The sequence below is a fragment of the Vigna umbellata genome, chromosome 7 (assembly GCF_029865625.1).
Source record: "Vigna umbellata cultivar VRB3 chromosome 7, Vumbellata_1.0, whole genome shotgun sequence".
Lineage (NCBI taxonomy): Eukaryota > Viridiplantae > Streptophyta > Magnoliopsida > Fabales > Fabaceae > Vigna > Vigna umbellata.
In genome coordinates, this window is record NC_142171.1 from 15081856 (window position 1) to 15106182 (window position 24327).

At 37.7% G+C, this 24327-nt stretch overlaps 2 protein-coding genes across 2 annotated transcripts; both read left to right on the forward strand.

The window, feature by feature from the left end:
- Nucleotides 1-13810: 13810 nt before the first annotated feature.
- On the forward strand, nucleotides 13811-18228 carry LOC124846707 (uncharacterized). Its single transcript, XM_047324035.2, has 2 exons — nucleotides 13811-14159; nucleotides 17684-18228. The coding sequence occupies exons 1-2, from the start codon at nucleotides 13900-13902 to the stop codon at nucleotides 18117-18119; spliced, it is 696 nt and encodes a 231-aa protein (XP_047179991.1). The 5' UTR covers nucleotides 13811-13899; the 3' UTR covers nucleotides 18120-18228.
- A 2145-nt stretch (nucleotides 18229-20373) lies between these two features.
- Nucleotides 20374-23441, forward strand: LOC124846706 (pentatricopeptide repeat-containing protein At5g27110-like). Its single transcript, XM_047324033.2, has one exon. It carries the CDS (start codon nucleotides 20565-20567, stop codon nucleotides 23319-23321), a length of 2757 nt encoding a protein of 918 aa, XP_047179989.1. The 5' UTR covers nucleotides 20374-20564; the 3' UTR covers nucleotides 23322-23441.
- The last annotated feature ends 886 nt before the right edge of the window (nucleotides 23442-24327 follow it).

Here is a 24327-nt window from a genome sequence, read left to right on the forward strand (position 1 = left end):
TATAGACTAGGAAGTGACTCCTAGGTCGTCTCTCAAGGACCAATTTGGATTCAGTCTTAGATCAACACGTAGTGGGGGGGGGGGGTTTTGTGATTTTTGTGATTCAAAAATGAACTAAATCAAAAATGAGAATTAAACACAAACGAACATAAGTGACAACCTTAAAGTGAATGAAAATATTAAACCGAACAATGCAAAGATAAATTTCCAAACGCAATTAAAGTTATTAAAATGCAACGTTGAACTAAGCCATCTAATGCACATGGTAATTGAAATAAAACATGAAATGCAGGGTAGTTGGAAATGAAAAGCAAAGCTTAATTAATAAAACTTAAAAAGCACATTGTAGTCATCTATCAACTCTATTTCTTCTCAAAAAGAAATAAATTAAAACGGGTGAAAACTGAAAGTAAAATGACGTGGTAAGAATCACAAAAAAAACGCATCTAATATTGAAATGTTGCAATGGCTGTGAAGCACCGTGCAGCTGGAAATAAGATTAAATCCCCAAGTGCATGAAACAATTGAATCCAACGGACAAATCAGCAAGAGTAATGCGAAAGAAATGAATCACCGAGTGCACTTCTCAGCTCCTGAATCAGCGCCTCCTCTCTTCTTCATTCTCCAAAAAAAAACAAGCCAAATGAGATGAACTTCTTCCTAGTTGGCGGCTGGAACCATTTCATATCATTCACATAATTTTTCCTTCCAAGTAAAAGTGTTCCAGCCAAAAACAAGACTAAGTGAGGGTGGCGGTGGGTTCCTTGTGCACTAAAAAAAACTATTCCAGAAAGCTCCCGCAAAAGAGCGTGGCATCTACATTTCCTAAAACCAAAAAATAAAAGCTCTTCCGTTGGCAGCTTCAACACGTTCCAGCTCTTTTCTCTTCCGTGGAGCACCTCATTCCAGCACCTTGAATCACCGTTTGTGTGCAGTCCATACTATCAAATCAGCATTCCAATTCTTGAAGCTGGATGTGGCAGCGGTAGCGTGTGCTTCCCAAATTTCATCACCGTTCCCTCTTCTCCACGTCCACTTCTTTGCTCAGCATCCACACTGGAATTGATTGTGCTCGCTGGAATCGAACTTCATACTCAAAGGAAAAGAAAAGATATGCTTATCCAGCAAAGAAAATGAACCAGCTTGGATGATTAAAAACAAAATGAAATCACCACTGGAATCAATTTAAATGCACCATTGTTGTGACCGTGAGCTGTTTGGTTCCAAAGCAAAGAAAAATGTGTGCTGAAAAAAAATAAATTTTCATTCATCCCGTAACAGCATTTTTGTTTTACACTCCCAAGTTCTTACATTTCCCTCAAAGAAACGTTCACAACAAAAGCGTAAAAAAATTTCCGAGAGAGCCTGGCAAGTGGCGGCTACTTTTCTAAGGGCCGTGTGTCCCTTTTTAGGGTAGGGTCCACACATACAAAAACCCTAGGTCCAAGTCATTAATTTCTAATTTTTGGGTCTAATCTAATTTACCAAAAATTGACCCAAAATATAAAAGTTGATACAAAAAATTCTAAACTACTGAATTACATTTTAATTAATTCAACAATGTCTGTCTGGAGAGTCTTCAATTTATTTGGCACTCTTCCTGATGTCCCAAAATGTATTTCCGAAATTTTCCTACACTTCAAGAATACACTTAATTAGCTCAGAAAACCCAAATTAGCACAATTACAAATTTTCGACCAAATTAAGCAAAATTCGGAAAACGAGGAAATAACAAACAATTAAACACAATTCCCTGGTTTATTTAAGTGCAATAAACTAAATATAATTCAATAAATAACGACTCATCAGATACCTAACTTTGCTCCTCAATTTGGAGAGCAAGTGTTAGGGAATGACTGGGGAAAGCTAGCCACCTATCCTGCACCTGCCAACATAGCTGTGGTAAAGGAATTTTACACCAATACAAAGAAGATTGGTGATTATCCAGCTGAGAATTATTTGGGCTATGTCAGAGGCCATGCTATCAGGTATGATCCTGATTCTATCAATAACGTCCTGGACACTGTTTGGGCTGGTGAGCAGTGCCAGTTTGCTCTTTGCATGGAGGAAGGTGCTGATTATGAGGATGTGGAGAGAGTACTATGCATACTTGGAGGACACTTCCAAAGGAATAGATCTGGCTCAATGGTTAACATTAGGAGGACAGATTTGACTCCTCTTGCAAAGTATTGGATGGCATTTTCTCATGCCAACATTCAGCCATGTTCACATGTGTCAGATATTACTCTCAGCAGGGCACTATTCATCTACTGTGCTATCAGAAACTTAAATGTTAATATTGGGCAGGTGATAGCTGATGAGATTAGTGTGTGCGCCAATACCTCAAAGAACAAAGCACCACTAGGACATCCCTCCTTGATCACTCACCTTTGCAAGATAGCTAGGGTGGACACTTCTGCTCCACCATTTGAGAGGCCAAGAAAAGCTATTGGTGAGGCCTATTACAGACAGTACTGTGGAGGTGAGGAGGCAGCTCAGCCAGTTCCACCACGCCGTGCTCGTAGAGAGAGAGGGCCAGCACAGAGCCAGACATCTGCTGAGACACATGAAGCAGAACCATTCCAGATGAGGGACATGTATATGTCTCTTATAGGTGCTTAGTTGCAGTCCATTCACAGAGGGCAGGTGGCCACTGCTGAGATGATTGTGGGGATGTATGATACACCTCCAGCCCACACGTGGACTATGGATGAATTCCATAATGTGGTAGCTTGGCCAGAGGAACCAGTGCATGGAGGAGGAGCTGAAGCAACTAAAGCTTCAGTTAGAGAGATGGAAGAAGATGACGCTGATGATGATGATGCATTTGAAGATGATGAAGATGAGGAGGAAGAAGAAGATACAGAGGACAGCTCAGATTGATGAGGAGCTGAGATAGCATTTACTGATGAATGCTATCATATGCTTATGCTTTTGTTGGTTTAAGTTTTCTGAACTTATTTGTTTTTGTTTTTAGAATAGGGTTTGATGTACTTTATTGGAAACTTGGTTTGTGTGATGGTTTGTTATTAACTGTGCTTGTTTGATAAGTAATGCTTGATGATGCTTATTGATTGGTTGATGTTGAGAAGATGTGCACATTAAAATGCTTATACAGGTGATTCACAAGCTTTGTGAACAAATGCAGGATATTATGATTGTGATTGTGAAATTAAGCAGGATGTGTATGTCAAATGTGAATGAGCTTATATGTGAGGTTTTGAGCTCCAGAGTTGTTATTGTTAAATGCTATTACTTTGAAAGCATGAATGACTTTGCTCAGGTTTTCTATGATTGAATCAATTGCTTGTTTTGCATCATGTGATCAAGGCCGTTTGTTGGAACCCTTTTTATTGGCCAAATTCATAAAGTTAGCCTACGAAAAGAGAACACTTTGTGTTCTATCCTTTGAACCCTTAGCCTTGAACATACACTGAAAATCCTTGATTGAAAATCTTTACCTTGAGTCAAGTAGAAGATCTTGTGTGGTATTGTTAAATGTTCAAGTTTGGGGTTGTTGGGAAAACATGAAAAAGGAAAAGCATTGAGCTAAGAACTAAAAAGTAAGAATATGCAAAGAAAAAGAAAAGAAAAGAAAAAGAAGCAAAGCTCAATGCGAATGCAAAGGCAAGTTGGGAAGAATAAGAAAAATTATGTTGTTATGATTCTCTTAACTCAAGGATTTTGTGATCCAGAAAAACCAATTTTCTTGTTAGCCCAGCCACATTATAAGCCATTGAAAAGTCCTTGTGATGATGCATGCTTGTGAATGTTTTTGATTGTGGTAAAATGAAAGGCAAAGTTGATTCATGTGACATTGTGATAGTGGAGTGAATGAGTGATTACCTCTTATACACTTGTGTGTGAGTGAAACACTTTACCTAGTGAGGAAATATTTCATTAGCACATGAACATCCATGCTTAATTGATTGATCATTCATGAAAAATAGCATTTGTTGGAATTTAAATGACTTTGTGAACACTAAAGCATGTGCACATCTTGATTGAACTCTTGGTCATAAGTTTGAGTGAAGTTTTTACTTATCTTGAAAAAGAGGATTTTTGAATGAGTGAACCATCATATGAATTGGTTGAAGATTGAGTTACATTTTGTTTGCTTGAGGACAAGCAAAGTTCTAAGTTTGGGGTTGTGATAACAGTTGAAAAACTGTTATTTTCATGCTTAAAATTGACACTAAAAGCAACCTTTACACTTAGAAACTAGCTTGAAATCATGCTTTTATCCATATTTTCAGAAATAAGAGAGCTGGACAGGTTTATGCTTGAATTCAGTGTTTTTGTGCAGGTTTTAAGGTGAATTTAGTGAAAGAAGTGAAGAGGGAGAGAGATGGAATCAGAAAAGACATTAAAAAGTGCAAAAGGAGAAGCCGCAAGTACCGCTCAGCGGCAGTTTACCGCTGAGCGGCACTCAGGAGCTCACGGGAGGACCGCTGAGGGGGAAAATGGCCGCTGAGGGGAAGAAACGACTCACGCACTTACCGCTAAGCGGTACTTTACGGTTGAGCGGCACTCTTATGGGCTTGGACCTAATTTTCTATAATTTACAAATAGTATATAAGCTTTAGGGTTTCCTAGGGTTAGGTATCTTTGGCAGAGACGAAGCAAACACTCTCTTTTTCACCCCTTGGGGGTAGATTGGGAGATGGTGACAACTCTCCTCTTCTCTTTCTCGGGTTTTTCTATCTCTTTCATTCTTTCATTATTGTTCATCTAGGTTCACCATGAATATGGTGAACTAAACCTTGTATGTTTGGTGGGGAATCAATGTAATCTTTTGAAGCTCTCATATATGGAATTTGTGCTTGCATCTTAATCTAAGACTTATGCTTTCTTTCATCATTAGTTAGGGTTTTTCCTCTTTGCTCAATGCTTGCTTTGTTTAACTCATTCAATGCATGATTATTGATTTTGTCGATACGGGAACGTACGGGGAAGTCTAGATCCGGGGAATTTCTGCCAATATTGTATTGGTTGCCTTAAGCTCCTGTGCTAAAAAAACTAATTATTAGGAATGCTAGGAATTGACCCCCAACAACATATTCATCAATATATTTCATTGAAAGTGATTGTCTTTTGTTTTAGCCATTGATCAACCTCATGCATACATGTTTATTTTCGTCTTTTGCGTAGTAAAATCCAAATATTTCGTTCTTAAGTCTTAGCTAATCAACAAATCACATAACTAAACTAGACCGTGAGTCCTTTGGGAGAACGATACTTGGTCTTACCGAGTTTATTACTTGAAACAATTCGGTCATACTTGCCGATTGTTAAACAAGTTTGTGACATCATATTTTGGTGATCATAAATTTGTCCATCATGAACACCTTTGATTTCCCCTAAAACCAGCACGTCACCAAATTATGTATGAACATGATACATGATGACATAATGAAGTAAAACATGACCAACAACACAAATGCATGCGTAGTATGAAAATGCAATGTCATTCTTTTCAAAAAAGGACAAACAGGGTGAGGGTTACAGGAATACACATTTCTCCCTTTGTGCCCTAATAAAGGTTCAGCGCTTCAGATTGAAGGTCAAGTATATGCAACCTCACAAGGATGGTTCCCTGAACCTCAAGGTCGATGGTCACTAGAGCTATGGCGCCACTAGTGCAGAACGGGCTATAGACGTCCGTTCTGTGGGTCTTTTGACGTCCGACCTCCAACGGACGTCTATGTGGGTGACGTCTATGTAGACGTCCGTTGTGTCAGGCCGGACGTCTATATAGACGTCCGTTGTGTCAGGCCGGACGTCTATATAGACGTCCGCTGTGTCAGGCGGACGTCTATATAGACGTCCGCTGTGAACCTCTCGGACGTCTATACACTACTGCAAAAAGGGCTTTATTAGACGGGTTATTTAGGGTTATTTACGGGTTATTTAGGATTACAGGGTTTGGACGTTTGTTTGTGCACTGCAACACGTCTGAAGAGTAGATTCGAAATGAAAATGGAGGGAGATGGAGGAGTAAACGACCTAAAACGTAGGCCAAAAACGCCGCCCAAGAACACGCTACAAACTGCACAAAAATGCACAGAAAACGACTTTTAATCGGTTCAAATGAAAGATATTTCATCACTGAACAATTTAATCGGAACAAAAGTAAGATTAAATGGTCCAAAACAGATAAAAACCAACCTGGAAATGCAAGGCGCAGAGGAAACTCTCACGGGTTCGCATAACTCCTCGCGGGTTCGCGTTTTGGTTAGTAAGTCCTTATTTTAAACGTCTTTTGAACGTCCGTCCTGAAGGGAGACGGACGTTTAATATATATAGACGTCTGTCCCCCTCCAGGACGGACGTTCAAGAGGCTGACAGAGTAGTTGAACCTGTCAACCCCTTGAACGTCCGTTAGAGGGGTCGGACGTCTACTGTATTATAGACGTCCGGCCCCGTCTAGGACGGACGTCTCCACACTCAATTATTTACATTTATGCCACCGGTCAATTATTTACGTTGGGGTTTTGGTGGACGGACGTCTATGAGGTGACGTTAAAGATCAATTTTGCACTAGTGCGCCCTTCGTAGTATCTCTACAACAGTCGAGTAATCAACTAGATGCGGAGACACAAGTGAAGAGAACAAACTCTAGCTGGGGTTCTCACGATAGCCAAACAGGAAGTATGTCCCAAATGGCACCGCTACACAACCCCTCTATTTCTAAGTTACACTCAGACCCGGGTATAGGGCCCCACTCATGATATGCATAAAGTGTGTGTGTGAAGGGAGAGTGTAATGCATACCCAAACCCTCACCTACATAACAACCAAAAAAATCCCAAGCAGATATAGACATGTTCTCTACCTAGGGTTCAATATAGAAAAATCAAAACAATTCACATGCAATTACTTCAAATATCAAACATAGATAAAAAAAGAAAGGAAGAAAAACATAAAGCAACACCACATCGAATTCACGCATCTAATTAAATGGCTTGACTCTCTAACTTCCCAGTGGAGTCGCCATCTGGCGCAACCGGAATCACGACGGGAGGACGATCCAAGAAAATGGAACGGGTTTTGAAAAAGAGATTTGGAGTCGCCACCATAGTTTATTCTGGAAAACTACGGAAAAACCATAAAAAGGATAAGGCATGGTCTACAAGAACCAGATTCTGGGTTCGGGAGTCGGTTACGTGTAGGGAAGGTATTAGCACCCTACAACGCCTGCCCTAAGGCAGTACCTTTAACTGAATGCGCGAATACGATGTGGTTTTCAAAATGTTTAAATATCCCCTAAAATAAAATTCTAAATAAACAAAATATATTTTTTAGTTTTTTGGGCCCGACAAGGATAGACCTTGCTCCTACGTATTCTCATTCAGAATGAGAAATCAAGGTTACGTAGTTCTTTTAGAAACTGCTTGAAAAGTTTGTTTGAGGAATTGTTTGAGAAATTGATTATGGATAAATTTGGATTTTTGGGGAAGTGAAAAAGGAGAGGTTTTTGGCACAAGGACGATGCGTGCGATCACACATATGCCTAAACCTTTAAAACATTTTTATTATCTTTTAGAAGAGAAGAAGAAAAGATTCTAACACAAGGACGATGCGTGCAATCACACATGTGTCTAAACCTTTAAAATATTTATTATTAAATTTATTAGAAGAGAAGAAAAAGAAAAGGTTCTAACACAAGGACGATGCGTGCGATCACACATGTGTCTAAACCTTTAAAACATTTATTATTAAATTTTTTAGAATAGAAGAAGAAAAGGTTCTAACACAAGGACGATGCGTGCGATCACACATGTGTCTAAACCTTTAAAATATTTTATTATTATTTTTTAGAAGAGAAGAAGAAAAGGTTCTAACACAAGGACGATGCGTGCGATCACACATGTTTCTAAACCTTTAAAACATTTATTATTAAATTTTTTAGAAGAGAAGAAGAAAAGGTTCTAACACAAGGACGATGCGTGCGATCAAACATGTGTTTAAACCTTTAAAAAAAAATTTATCATTTCTTATAAAAGTACATTTGAAAAAATAGATAAATATTTAAAATGGGAACAAAAGAGAGAAAAAAATAAAAAAATAAAATAAAAGCATAAATAAATAAATAATGAAAATAAAGTAAAAGTAAAAGGATAAAATAAAATAAAAGTAAAATGATAAGTAAATAAAAAGGGGTGTGGAGGTGCTAAATAAGAAACAGGAGTGCCTAAACATAAAATGAACTGGGCCAAAGCCCAGGCGGAGAAGGGTGCGAAAATGAGAATAAAGGGGCGCAGGGAAGAAATTCGTTTTCTATTTTTTTGGTAACAGAATGGGCCTGAGCCCAGACCAAGGGAATGGATAGAGGGTGCGCGGGTGAGAAACGAGGGGTGCGCCAAGGAGAGAAATGTTTTTTATTTTTTATTTTTTTTATTTACTTTTTTTTTAAGCTGGATCATGCCAAGGCCCTTTTCACTTCTCAGATTTGGAAAAACCCTAGGGGTTCTCATGTCCCAACTCATTTCAGACGTGCACTCCAGAGATTCAAACTTCTCCCCACGGACGAGAAACCTAGAGGCACTCAACACTCACTCTGCCTCAGCCTCCATCCAAACGGCCACCGCGAAGAGGCCCTCTGCCTGGTCCATGATGTCATCGGTGACCCCAAACGTCGCCAGGGTCGCCGCTGGCCGCGGCCTCAGGTCTTCTCTCTTGCCCCCTTTTTCGTGCGATAGAGGAGAACCTCCTTCGGTCCGAGAACCAGCTGCCGCTAGCCGCAAACCAGGACGCCATCAGTGCGCCGATTGCCGCCACAGACCCCACTGGTTGCCGCGCCAAGCTTCTCCGCCCACCGTCGAGACCATCGCCGGCCATCGCTCCAGTGATGAACAAATTTATGATCACCAAAATATGATGTCACAAACTTGTTGAACAATCGGCAAGAATGACCGAATCGTTTCAAGTAATAAACTCGGTAAGACAAAGTATCGTTCTCCCAAAGGACTCACGGCCTAGTTTAGTTATTTGATTTGTTGATTAGCTAAGACTTAAGAACAAAATAAGTGGAGTTTAATATGCAAAAGACGAAAATAAACATGTATGCATGAGGTTGATCAATGGCTAAAACAAAAGACAAACACTTTCAATGAAATATATTGATGAATATGTTGTTGGGGGTCAATTTCATCTTATCCACTCTCATATATTTTAGGAATTCAACATTCAAGTCATCATTGTTAATGCCACTCTCTAAATTACCTTTCAAGAAGGCTTCTCCCTAATTACGAGTTCATACGATTCCTAGCATTCCTAATAATTAGTTTTTTTAGCATAGGAGCTTAAGGCAACCAATATACTATTGGGAGAAATTCCCCGGATCTAGACTTCCCCGTACGTTCCCGTATCGACAAAATCAATAATCATGCATTGAATGAGTTAAACAAAGCAAGCATTGAGCAAAGAGGAAAAACCCTAACTAATGATGAAAGAAAGCATAAGTCTTAGATTAAGATGCAAGCACAAATTCCATATATGAGAGCTTCAAAAGATTACATTGATTCCCCAACAAACATACAAGGTTTAGTTCACCATATTCATGGTGAACCTAGATGAACAATAATGAAAGAATGAAGGATAAAACCCTAGAAAGGTGAAGAGGTAGCCTGAGCATCCAAGATCCTCCTTCAAAGGGGTGGAAGAGAGAGTGTTTGCTTCGTTTCTGCCAAAGATACCAACCCTAGGACGTCCTAAAGCTTATATACTATTCTAAAATTACAGAAAATCTAGGCCCAGGCCCATAAGTGTGCCGCTCAGCGGTAAAGTGCCGCTCAGCGGTAAGTGCGTGAGTAGTTTCTTCCCCTCAGCGGCCATTTTGCCCTTCAACGGTTCCAATGTGAACTCCTGAGTGCCGCTCAGCGGCAGTTTACCGCTGAGCGGCATTTGCGGCTTCTCCTTTTGCACTTTTTGATGTCTTTCCTGATTCCATCTCTCTCCTTCTTCACTTCTTTCACCAAATTCACCTTAAAACCTGCACAAAAACACTGAAATCAAGCATAAACCTGTCCAGCTCTCTTATTTCTGAAAATATGAATAAAAGCATGATTTCAAGCTAGTTTCTAAGTGTTAAAGGTTGCTTTTAGTATCAATTTAAGCATGAAAATAACAGTTTTTCAACTGTTATCATCCAGCTCTTCCCCTCTTCCTTTTTCGCGTGCGAGGAGGAATTCGCCTTTCACCCTGCAACGTCGCCACCACTGTCTCCACCGAAGTCGGCCGCCGCGAGCTATGGTGTCCTCGGCGACTCCAAGCGTCACCGGAGCTACATTCGGCCACCTCTTCTCTTCCTTTCTCTTACTGCATTAGAGGGAAACCCTTTAGCTCCTCCACCGCAGGTTTTTTTCCTGACATGGCGTTTACAAGGAACTGACCCACTCCGATGAACGGCGGCAACAAACACTAACAACTGTGATTTGGGGGATAAGATGATATAGGTACGAAGCAGAAAAACCGAGATACCAAGTCGACTTCAGGATCAGAGGAAAAGAAGAAATGAATTCTTGAGTGCCCTTGGGGAAAGTACTTGGTGTTACAGGTAGAAGCTAAGAGGAATTTTGGTACTTGGTGTTGAAGTCATGGATCCTGAGAATGTTGAGCTAATGCTAAGGTCCGAAATGGCTAATCTGGTACATTTGTTTGAATGCAATGGATATGGCATACGATAAGGCGAGTTGTTCCAAAATACAAGCTCCGAACCTAATAGCATGGGATTCATGATTTGGTCTGTTCATTGTGTCTACTACAGGTGAAAGATGATCTTGAGATGGAAGGCAGTTGTGGCAGACATGCGCATGGTCTACTAGAGAGAAAAACTACTTCTCTTTTCTATTTGCTCATGAGAGCTGATATGAAAACATCTCTACGGTTTCCATGTGCTTTTTATTTACGTGTTTTCTGGGTGCAAATGAATGGATACTGAAGTTTTTGTGTTGAGGGAAAACACACCTATATTCTATTGTTATTGATGAATCTTGTTGAAACTACATTTTGGGTGCAGTTTTGATTAACAGAGGAAAGCGAATACAACCGTATACATTGATTGAACACCATTTCATTCATCTCTCAGCATGCATAAGGAAATCATATAAATGATCATGACCAAAGAGTTTAGGTATATGAAAACTTACCTTCACAGCTTCAAGAAGCTTATCCTTTTGGTTAGGTTCTAGTTCCTTTTGATCTCTTCTATGGAACTTCTCTTTTGGTTACCAAAATGATCTTGCAGGCACCGAAAAGTTAAGTTGACTGGGCACCGAAGTTCATAGTGAAGGTGAAGGCAATTTGCGCTCTCTTTCTTTTTCCGTTCCGAGGTCTCTCGTTCTCTAAGTGGTGATTATCCCTCCTTCCCCTTCTCCCATGTGATCCCCCTTTAATGACCGTGATGCAAACCCTTTTCAAAAGCCAACCCCAAACTTTTCCATGCCCTGCACCCTGCGAGCTCTCTGGGATATCTTCTGGCATAGGATTTTCCTTTTGTTTTTTTCTTTTCTTCATGTTCACTGTACCGGCTATCAGTTGGCAGAAGCTCGCTTTCAGAAAAAAAAATCGTTCTCCTTTGATGTATACTTGTAGTTCTTAGTAGGGAATTATAGGAAGAGGAGACCCTGCCTTTTGTTGCTGCCATTGTAAATGTACATTTTGAGCATTGCTTTTGTCAATTCTATATGTAGCTTTTTGCTTTTTTTTCTGAACACTGCTGACTGCTGTTTTATGCTAAAGGAAGGGGGTTGACCTTGTTTTTTTCTCTTTTTTCTTTTCCTTTTTTTTCCTTTTTTTTCGTTTTCAAATAAAATTAAATAACTAATATATATATATATATATATATATATATATATATAATAATAATAATAATAAAATAAAGGTTTAATTGCTTCCTTTGTCCCTAGTTTGGTTGAATTGTGTCAAATTCATCCTCATTTTTAAAAAAGTTTCATTGTCGTCCTCACGTGGTGTAAAAGTTTCATTGTCGTCCTCACGTGGTGTAAAAGTGTCAATTGAATCCAAACATAGAAAAAATTTGTGTCAAAGTAGTCATTTTTTCCTATATCTCTGTGTCTTCCTTTCATACAATCAAGTACAGATATTCATTTTACCTTATCCAATTTAAGGCTTTTCATAGCTCCAGAGAAGTGACATATGAAAGGAAGACACAGATATATAGGAAAAATGACTACTTTGACACAAATTTTTTCTATGTTTGGATTCAATTGACACTTTTATACCACGTGAGGACGACAATGAAACTTTTTTAAAAATGAGGATGAATTTGACACAATTCAACCAAACTGGGGACAAAGGAAGCAATTAAACCTAAAATAAATGAATAAATAAGAAGGTAAAATTAAAATATAAATTAAAAATATAAGATAAAAATAAAATAAATCTATTTTAGTCAATCCGGACGAAATTAGGTGCTGACAGTTTCATAAAGAAGTCTATATTTTATTAGGATAGAAAACGATGTATTTACCTGCGCCTTAACCTTATATTTATAGGGCTTATGACAATCAATCTCATTAATTCATATTTGATATGACAATAAATCTAATAATACTTGCTAATATATCTGCTAATTGTCCATTAATTGTCCATTTATATCATATTCTTGTGCAATATGACCTGTTAATTACTCATAAATAGCGTATATTCGTCTTTAATATGTCCATTAAACGTATTAATTGGTCATTATTAGTTTGTCTGACAGTCATTTTACTTGAATATTATAGCTTAAAGATATTTAGCAGCATAGAAAATTGGAAGTAAAACTTGGCTAGCATATTGTAGATATTAAATTGGTGAAAGATTATGATCTATAACTTGTGGAAATTGTTTTTAGTTGTTAGCAGAGGTTAGAGGACATCAAAGTTAGAAATCTTAAACTACACATTTTGAATTTCTACTACAATTATTGTGGAGTGCAAACCAAACACTGTCAAACACTACCACAAAAAAAGTTAATAGAGAGCTAAGGTGATTTTCATGTTAGGTGGTAACTAAATACTGGTGGACACTAAAAATTCCAGTGATCTCTATATGTTTTTCGCTGGGCAGTATCTGTGTACCGTCAGAACAAATATTATAGCCACTGACTTGATGCTGAATTGTGTCGGACGGTAGTTTTCTAAAATGTTTTATTAATGTATATTTTTTTTTATAGATAGTAGGATAATATATTATTTATTATTTAAATTAATTTGAATTTAATGACTTGCTTAACATAATTATATAATTTTTGTCATAATTAATGTTTAATTTTTATTAATTGTTTGTTTAAATATACCAGTATTTGAAATTTTCTGTGCAAAATAAATTGGAAAACTAATATAGAATTCAGTTCTCAAATTCTGGCTATTTGTTTTCTGGGGTCATGTGGAACATTCATGTTCCATGTGGAACACTCGTCACAGAACTATTTTAATTGATTCGTAAATTTATTTACAGTGATATACTTATAAAAAGTAGATTCAGTAAATTTATAAGATGATTAAGTTAAAAATTCAGTTCAGGAAAATTTTGGATTGACAGAGACATAACGATTGACAGAGACATAACTAAACTCACAATTATCTCTACAACTTTAATTTTCAGATTTTGTAAAATCAATAATATTAGTTCATGTTTTGTATGAAGACAAAAAACATATTATAAAAAATTAAGAAAAAATATAAAGGTGTGAAAAATTAAAAACTTAACTCATATTATAGAAGAAATTTAAATCATGAACCAAAAATATAAAAAAAAAAGATAAGAAAATTGATGCTCTGGTTGTGTGTGGCTTGTAATAATCACAGAGAGGGTTTCATATAAAATATATGGACATTAAGCCATAGAATTTCACATTTTATCCTTTGCTCGTTAGCGTTCTGCAACTTCCGCCATGGCTGCTGCTACCATCGCATGCAAGGTTTCAGTGCTTTTGAGCCTCTTCTCTGTTTGGTTTGTGTATGTAAGTTCGGATTCTCTTCCGAATGTAGGGGCACTTCCCCCAACATGCCAGCGCATAGAATGTCCCAGCTATGATCTCATTCAGGTTGGAAATGGCTACGAAATCCGCCGCTATAATTCTCCCGTTTGGATTTCCAACTCCCCCATTCAAGACATTTCTCTTGTAGAAGCCACAAGAACCGGCTTCTTGAGGTAATCTTATCTTCGTTTATATCACAATAAAAATAATATTATCATGTTATGTATGAGAAAGTGAGTTTAAGGTCATCACACTACATATTTGTGGGTAATGGGCTGAACATATCGTTGCTATAGGTTTTGATAGATTTTGATATCGTATTAGGAACTGGGTGTAATTCGTCTTCAGAAAACCAATTTGGAAGATCCATGTGCAAGTTAGAATTCTTGTGTTGATATATTAAAGACTTAATCAAACTTATCTTCTTTTAAGTTTTGGGTTTAGAGTTGTCGTTTGATTTTTTTTACGATGACTGATTGGTGTAATTTTTTTCTAGTTCAATGAACTCATATGAAGTTGTTATATTGATTAATGTTTTAATGAAGTTATTATATTGATTTGTATTTCGAAATTTTAAAACATGTTTGGACAAACTTTTCTGTAACATCCCAAAATACAGTAATTATTATAAATCAGAATTAATTACAATTAACAGTAAATCAATGCAGTCTTTATATTAACAACGAGGTTCAAAAGCCGAACGGCTTAAAGTACAGAACTTCAATACAGTACTAACAGAATAATAGAAGCTGGACGAACGGTTTTACAAAAAGAAATAACCGAACGTCCAATTCAAAAGTGACATCTGAATTCTAAAAGGACGAACGTCCTACTGCTCCGCTTTAACTTCAACTTCGACTAAGTTCTCTTCTTCGATCACATCTTCTAAAGTGGCCTCGCCTTCTGCTCACATCCACACGGATGATCATTGCAAGACAGGACGAACGTACACATACTATAAACAACACAAGGAAAACGAAAGGGTAAACTTATGTAATTTAATTTATACATCAACATATACAATAAACATTTCAATCACACAAGCACATAATCTAACATATAACATCATCCAAAATCTATATATATATATACATACATGTATATATATATATATATATATATATATATACTAGACCGACTGTCCGGACTGTATGAATCTGTGTAGTTACAAGCGTCCTTGCACCCGAGTGGTGTAGTAACTGGGATACACTCAACAGTTGCCACTTGAGGTTAATCCGTTCTTACGTCGCCCATGTTAACTTATGGACTAAGGACCTCCTGCCATTCACACGCATGACTTACCCCTCTCTACGTGAGAAGAGTAATCACTGAATATCAGGATGGACAGCCTGGCTTAACTTATCCACAGTCATACTTTACCAAATTCAATAATTATATATGTAAGAGTCGTTCCTCCGTGGAACACTCGTTCAAATTCCATAATCGTATAATCACTCAATATAGTGTTCACAATTCAAATCCTTATAATTTATCATCATTTTCATCTTTAGATTTAAGAGTATAAAATGACGAACGTTCAGTCCTCTGAAGAACTAGGACGAACGTCCAGAGAAAGGTACTGAATGGACGGGGAAATATATAACGAACGTTACTATCTGTTTTGGTCCGTTAAATGAACTGACTCATTTGGAGGTACACTGGTACTTAGAGAAACTTTGATTATAAAGACCTTAGACCAGACATAATGTAAGAAGGAGAGTCAAGAATATTTGGAACTATCTTTGTAATGATTCGTATATCGAAAACCAATGCCAGTAATTGAACGAACGTAAGGGAAAGTAAATATTACAATACTTGAACGGACGCTATTTATCAACGTGGGTATTCAATAATACGGGCGCTTGGTATAAGACCGAGCGCCACTCATGACGAACGCTAGGTACAAAACCGAGCGCTATTTAGGACGAACGCTTGGTATAAGACCGAGCGCTATTTAGGACGAACGCTTGGTATAAGACCGAGCACTACTTAATTTAAAGTGTGAGGTGAAATAAACTATTATTTAAATCAGGATATACGGTATCACTAAGCTGAGCCGAACGCTCAAACCTAGTGTTTCAAATGAGAACGCTCATTCTCGATCAAAATTCTTTCCAAATGAAAGAATTCCATTCTAAGTCATTTTCAGGGAAACCGAACGGTATAAGACCATACGATGACGAACGTACTTTATCATGGTGAGTAATTTTTTTTTACATTCAGATTTTTCATCTATAACAGATCCCAGATTTCAACATTTCAGTTCATACTTTATACTTCATAAAAATGTCAATTTTATAAACTTTATAACATTCATTCTAAATAATTCATATTCAACATCATCATACAGATTCATTTCATACACCATAAATATCCATGTTCAAACTCATACATCTCAATCGTCATCCATCATGCATTCATACTCATACTGCATACATACATTCATTCATTCATCAACATGCATACGTTTTCAGCAACATACAACAGCGTATGAATTAAATCAATAAGCTTCCCTTACCCGGGTTTGTAAGCAACTTTGTCCTAAGCGCAAGATTTGTAGCTTCGTCTAACGTTTTTCTACCCTCAATATCACTTAACTCTTCCAAAACGAATCAGTTTCAGCTTTTGAAACTGTTCGGTCCAACCTGTAGCTCACGGATCCGCGAACGTCCCTACGGTCTCTGAAACGTGATCGGAGAAAGGGGTGGTGAATTTCAGTAGAGAGAAGTTGAAAAAAGTTCTAGAGAGAAGGTGGAGAAAAATGGAGTCTGAGTTTGGAGGGAAGAGGATGAGTGCAGGAGAGTGGAAGGGTTTCCAGAAAATTCTTTTTGTTCCTCCCACATTCGCACGAACGTGCGTCTCCCCCGTCGACACCTGTAGCCCCCATTACTGACTCCAATTCTATCCCGCGGCCGGTGACTCTTGGCGTGAGTGACAGAGTTATGAAAGTGCGTATTTAATGCACTGCAGAGGGGTTTTCCCTGCATTAAATTTGATTTGACAAGGTTTTAGGAGAGTTAATTTTCCAGGGTCTCACATTTTCCATGTTTACTTGTAAGGGAGAAAAAAATTAATTTATCCCTAAGTTAACATTAATTTGTAAGTTAAAAATAAAAATTTTAAAAATAATATAAATTAATTTATATATAAACTAATTTTAGCTTATTGAGAATTTCATTTCATTTATCTTCTTGTTTTTCAATTGTAGAAGTGTTTACTTAGAAAAAGTGTGGCATATTTGATTGGTAATATGGTTCTTCTTTAGATGTATTCGAACTTATTTGTTGCATATTTGATTGAATACAGTAACTAATTCATGTTTTGAGTGTGACTACGTCTTGAACCGACTCAACCTATAGAACTGGGGCTTGCGGGAATATCTTGATTTTCTACTAGGAAGCCAAAAGTCCTAATTACAGTGATTGCAATACAAAAATGCTATTGATGAAGGGTTACTATTCTGCAGCACGATTAATAAGACTGCAGGAAAATTGCATATGTAACTGCTTGTAATTGCATCAGAGATTTTAAAATTGCAAATTTGAAGCCACAATTATGATATCAGATAATTTAAAACCATGAATTTGGACTTGTTTTTCTACACTTCGAAAGGTTTTTTCAGTTAGTGCTTATGGCATAGGATACTCCCATCTAAGGAGCTAATTAAATTTGAGTAACCTTCTCGTTTTTTGCTCAGGCTATTTGATTATATTCAGGGTAAGAACAACTACAAGCAGAAAATTGAGATGACAGCACCTGTGATCTCTGAAGTATCACCCAGTGATGGACCTTTCTGTGAGTCCTCATTTGTTGTGAGCTTCTATGTGCCGAAAGAGAACCAAGCAAACCCGCCCCCTGCAAAGGGCCTTCATGTTCAAAGATGGAAGACTGTGTATGTAGCAGTTAGACAGTTTGGTGGATTTGTCAAAGATTCTGAAGTTGGGGAGCAAGCTGCAGCCTTGAAGGATAGTATTGCTGGAACCAAGTGGGGTGCTGCAGTTGAGAAGAGCAAGAGTGCTAATCATACTTCTGTTTACACTGTTGCACAGTACAATGCCCCTTTTGAATATGATAACAGGGTGAATGAGATATGGTTCTTGTTTGACATTGAAGATGGACAGCAAACCATGTGAAAATGTATACCAGACATAAGCTTTCGACATGAAAGCAATATGCAGAGTGCAAACTGATGTGTGAGGAGACCTTGAATGGATGAATAAATTGTTTCACGTTTAGCTAAAACACTGTTTTCTGATTGACTTGCTTTTGGGGTTCATCATAGCTATACACTTGAAACTTTTCAACATAAAAGCAATATGCAGAGTGCAGACTGATGTGTGAGGAGACCTTGAATGGATGAATAAAGTGTTTCACATTTAGCTAAAACACTGTTTTCTGATTGACTTGCTTTTAGGTTCATCGTAGCTATAACACTTGAATATTTTTCATCAAGAATTGATGAGGGTGTTGAAATGGGCATGTGGTACATATACAGTTTTACTTTGTTTGCATAAATCTGCACTCAAATGCAATCCGAATGTCGTCCCCTGAGTATCATCATATACATAATGTGAATGATATTTACAGTAACTTCAATTTTGAGTACTATAATGTACATTTTATAAACTTCACTTCAAATTTTTTGTTTTAATTAGTGACAAATTTACTTCCCCTCCTTGGCTTCAAAGTAGATTGATAAGTTTAGCTTCAAAGCAGTATATGACAATCCGTTTTTTTATTTTTATTTTGTAATGAAGTTTACACAAAAATTTGAAATGGTTTTCTTATTAAAATAAAGGAGTAAACTTGTTTTACTTTAAAACAGATTGAGAATTTGAGGCCTGCAGCTTCAAATTAACGTTGGTTCAGTTGCACTACCGTTGCAAATGTTCACAATAGAAACCCACTTATTTTTTAGTTAGTGAAATAGTTCAATATTTTTTTTAAGTGCGCTATAAGTTGGGTTTCCAGAAACAACCATTAAAGAATTAGAATTAATGAAACAGTGACATTTCCTTGAGAAACTAACACTTTCAATGGTTAAACTGGTGAATCAATTCCTCGGTTTTTGCACCAAACTAGGCAAATATGCCCTCTTTATTACCAAAATGGGCAAATTTTGACCCAAAGTGAAGTCGTGGGGGGCCAAAACGACTTCAATTGAAGAAGTCGTGCCCCCTGCACGACTTCACCCTGTTCATTTGACCAGGGTTGAAGTCGTGCACCCCAAAAACGACTTTAGGGTATGGTAATCGATTACCACATGTTGTAATCGATTACCATACCGTTTTTAATAATTGGGGATGAAAAATGGGGTTTCTGGGAAGAAGGGGATGAAAATGGGGTTTCTGGGTTTCTGGAAAATCTGGTGCGATTCTGCAAAATTCTGCAGAAACGAGCGTACGTCCGAACAGTGCTCGACCAAATCGTGGTCGGCAAAATATAGGTGATGTAAATGGAGCGTACGTACAAATAGTTGTAGGCCAAGTGAGCGTTCGGTTTTGTATTCTCATGTAACGAGCGGTAGGATTCTTCCTTGAAAACAAGTTAGTAATATATTAGACGTTCGTCCAAGAAGTATTCAAGTGAATTGGTGATTTAGGCGTTCGTCCTTAATTTAGTATTCTCATGAAGCAATCTCGAGAGTTCGGTCGTGGTAGATTAATGATTGTGAGCGTTCGTCCTAATTTGGTAGTCTCGGCTGGTGAACCTGAGCGTTCGGTCTTAAATTGGTAGGTTTCAATCTTGAGCTTTCGGTCTTCGTGAAACAATGATCGTAGGCGTTCGTCTTTAAATTGGTATTCTCAGAGAGTGATCTTTAGCGTTCGGTCTTGGTTCTGTGTTAGTAATTGTAGGCGTTCGGTCTTAATTTGGTGTTCTTAGGCTTCAATCTTGAGCGTTCGGTTTTGGTGTAATAGTGATTATAAGCGTTCGTCCTAATTTGGTATTCTCGGATAATGATCCCGAGTGTTCGGTCAATCTTGAGTGTTCGGTTTCAATCTTGAGCGTTCAGTCTTTGTGACTTAGTGATTGTTTAATTGTGTTGGGGGTGCACGACTTCTCTTATTGAAGTCGTGAACCCCCCTACTATTTCAATTTTTTTTTATATTTTTTTATTAAAAATGGTATGGTAATCGATTACAACATGTGATAATCGATTACCATACCATAAAGTCGTTTGTGGGGTGCACGACTTCAACCCTGGTCAAATGAACAGGGTGAAGTCGTGCGGGGGGCACGACTTCTTCAATTGAAGTCGTTTGGGTCCCCCACGACTTCCCCATTTTCGTAATTTTGGTTGAATTTGTCCATTTCGGTAATATTAAAGGCAAATATGTTTAGTTTGGTGAAAAAACCCAATTCCTCATTGGCAGAAGTTTTTCAAGAAAATACTTCCCAACTTTCCCTTTTGAAAGAATTCGTTTAAGACGTGAAATGGAAGGGATTTTGTTCATCACCTTGTCTTCTCGCTTTCACATTTCGGTTGATTCAGTGACAAAATCAAAACTTGTTGAATAAAGGGTACAAAAATGTGGAATTGGAAAGATAGCTGAACAATCCAAAACCCGTTCTCAAAAATGGTTATCCCCTGTTTTTTCCCAACTAATTCCACTCGAACCAGGCATGCAGTCACTGGGATTTATTTGTTTTTCAGAATCCAATTCTCAAATTGGACCATCAAACCAATGTTGACCAGAACACAACAATTCCATTCGCAAGCATCCCTTGAATTCCAGAACAATAGAGGATTTTGTTTCCAAGACTGCGTCTTCCTCTTTCAGCAGCTGAGGGACCACAAAGACGTAAAATGTGGCAGAATCCTTCACTCTCTGTTAGTTAAAAGTGCCCTCTTCATGGATGTCTTTATACAAAACAACATGATTAGATTTTACGGAGATATTGGAGAAGTTCAGAATGCACGTAAGTTGTTTGATGAAATTCCTCAGCCGAGTTTGGTTTCTTGGACAAGCTTGGTCTCTTGTTATGTTCACGCGGGGCAACATGAAATGGGTCTGAGTTTGTTTCGTGGCTTGTGCCGATCTGGGGTGCGCCCCAATGAATTTGGTTTCTCTGTGGCACTCAAGGCTTGCAAGGAGACGTGTGATGCTGTGATGGGGAAGCTCATTCATGGGTTGGTAATCAAAAGTGGCTTTGATTCGCATAGATTTTGCAGTGCTTTGATTCTTCACATGTATGGTGATTGTGGGGATATTAAGAACTCGAGGAAGGTTTTTGATGGGGTTTGTTATGGTGAAAGGTGTGAGGCATTGTGGAATACTTTGCTGAATGCTTATGTGAAGGTGTCTGATTTGGAGGGTTCTCTAAAGTTGTTTCATGAGATGGGGCACTCTTCTGTGTCGCGGAACCACTTTACTTACACAATCATTGTTAAACTCTGTGCCGATGTGTTGGACGTTGAACTTGGAAGGTCTCTTCATGGCCAGATTATGAAGATTGGGATTGAAAACGATGTTGTTGTGGGTGGGACTCTTATTGACTGCTATGTTAAACTGCAATTATTAGATGATGCTCGTAAAATTTTTCAAGTTCTCGATGAGAAGGATAACGTGGCAGTATGTGCTTTACTTGCTGGGTTTAATCAAGTCGGAAAATGTAAGGAAGGACTTGCATTATATGTTGATTTTCTTTCTGGAGGTAACAAACCAGACCCATTTACTTGCGCAAGTGTTGTCAGTTTGTGCTCAAATTTGGAGACACAGCTTTCTGGTAGTCAAATTCACTGTGGTGTCATCAAACTTGGCTTCATGTTAGATTCATATCTTGGCAGTGCATTTATCAACATGTATGGAAATTTTGGGATGGTGTCTGACGCTTATAGATGTTTTCTTGAAGTTTGCAATAAAAATGAAATATGTGTAAATGCCATGATTAACACTTTAATTTTCAACTCATATGATTTGAAAGCAATAGAGCTGTTTTGTGGGATGAGGGAAGTTGGTATTGCACAAAGCAGTTCTTCAATCAGTTATGTTCTGCGAGCTTGTGGGAACCTATTTTTGCTTAAAGACGGACGGTCTTTTCATTCTCTAGTGATTAAAATTCCTTTTGAAGATGACTTTAGATTGGGCTTAGAAAATGCTCTTCTTGAGATGTATATTAGATGTAGAGCTATTGGTGATGCAAAATTGGTTTTCAAAAACATGCCGATAAGAAATGAGTTTTCTTGGACTACTATCATATCTGGATGTGGTGAATCAGGGCACTTCGTAGAAGCCCTGGGAATCTTCTGCGATATGCTTCTATATTCAAAACCTAGTCAGTTCACGTTAGTTAGTGTTATTCAGACTTGCACAGAAATGAAGGCAATACATGTAGGAAAACAAGTCCAATCCTATATCACGAAAGTAGGATTTGAATATCATCCGTTTGTTGGAAGTGCCCTGATTAATATGTATGCAGTATTTAAACATGAAACTTTGAATGCTTTACAGGTCTTCTTGTCAATGAAGGAGAAAGATCTTATCTCTTGGAGTGTCATGTTAACGGCATGGGTTCAAAATGGCTATCATGAAGAAGCACTTAAGCATTTTGCAGAATTCCAAACTGTTCCCATTTTTCAGGTTGACGAGTCTATCTTATCCAGCTGTATTTCAGCTGCTGCTGGCTTAGCAGCATTGGACATAGGCAAATGTTTCCATTCCTGGGTTATCAAAGTTGGCCTCGAGGTTGATCTTCATGTGGCTTCTTCCATTACTGACATGTATAGTAAATGTGGAAACATTAAGGATGCCTGCAAGTTTTTCAATACTATCAGAGAGCATAATTTAGTAACCTGGACGGCTATGATATATGGTTATGCTTATCACGGGTGTGGTAGAGAAGCTATTGACCTGTTTAAAAGAGCTAAAGAAGCTGGGTTGGAACCTGATGGTGTCACTTTCACTGGGGTTTTAGCTGCTTGTAGTCACGCTGGACTAGTGGAGGAAGGTTGCGAATATTTTAGGTACATGAGAAGTAAATACAACAGTGAATTAACTATAAATCATTATGCCTGCATGGTTGATCTTCTTGGTCGGGCAGCAAAATTGGAAGAAGCAGAGGCTGTGATAAAAGAAGCTCCATTTCAGTCAAAATCTCTTTTGTGGAAGACTTTCCTAGGTGCTTGCACTAAACATGAGAATGCTGAAATAGCAGAAAGAATATCAAACATCTTTGCTGATCTAGAACTGAATGAACCCTCAACATATGTTCTACTGTCTAACATTTATGCGTCAGCATCAATGTGGAAAAACTGCGTAGAGTTGAGAAACAAAATGGTAGAAGAGAGTATTACCAAGCAACCTGGTAGTAGTTGGATTCAGTTGGCAGGTTAAAATTCCTTGCATCTCAATAAACATGGAAAAACATATTTATCTTCTCTGGAAGCCCTACGTAAATAAGAGATAAAATCAATTTAAAAAATATATATAAATATAAATCCTATTTTATAAGCAGCCAATTATTTAAAATTAAGTTAAGCCTACAATCCATCTTTTAACTTATATATTGATTATAATATTACTTATATATTGATTGTAATATTACTTATATGTTGATTGTAACATTACTTAGCTGAAAGAATATTGTGTACATAACATGAATGGGAATGGATCCGACGAAAGGATTAAGAGTATATGTTGTTTAAAGAGAGACTTATATGGTACAATATTCTTTAAACCTTATATGGGAATGTAAGTTACTTATATGCTGTTTTTAGTCTCTCTTTCAAAGTAAGGTACACTTTAATCCTTCTCCTTAAAAAAACTATAATTTTTGGTCCTTCAAAACCAACGGCGTTAAAAATCCGCTGAGGTGGCTAACGATGATACCACGTCATTTTCTTTTTTCTGACACGAATAAACTTTTCCCAGCTTTTTTCCCTTCCTCTCCCTCCCTCTTCCTTAATCTTCTCCTTAAACTCCTTCTAAAAAATCATCACATCCTTAAACCTTTTTACCGCCATCACCGGCCCTACCTCAAGCACCGCCTTCCTCTACGCCTCACAAAGAGGTTTTTTTCTCTCTAACAAACTAGAGTAGCAGATGATTCTGTTATCTGAAAATGAGACCTAAGAAAGAATTTTGTGTGCAATTATTTAACCTTTTGGCATTTTATTTTGACAGTGTTGTGATTAATGTTTTGGTGGCAGATGCTAAGTGTTAAGCCTGATGTATCAGAGAGAGACTCAGAGCATTTATTGAAATTGATCCAACAAGAAGATATGGCAGATACAATGAATTGCTAGGATGTGGTGCAGTGAAAAAGGTGTACAAGGCATTTGATCACGAAGAGGCGATAGAAGTGGCATGGAACCAAGTGAAACTGAGGAACTTTAGTAAT

Bases quoted from the DNA above. Each gene is read 5' to 3' on its own strand.
- LOC124846706 (XM_047324033.2), top strand. From the start codon at position 20,565: ATGGTTATCCCCTGTTTTTTCCCAACTAATTCCACTCGAACCAGGCAT.
- LOC124846707 (XM_047324035.2), top strand. From the start codon at position 13,900: ATGGCTGCTGCTACCATCGCATGCAAGGTTTCAGTGCTTTTGAGCCTC. The intron at 14,160-17,683 runs GTAATCTTATCT...TTTTTTGCTCAG, and splicing joins ACAAGAACCGGCTTCTTGAG to GCTATTTGATTATATTCAGG.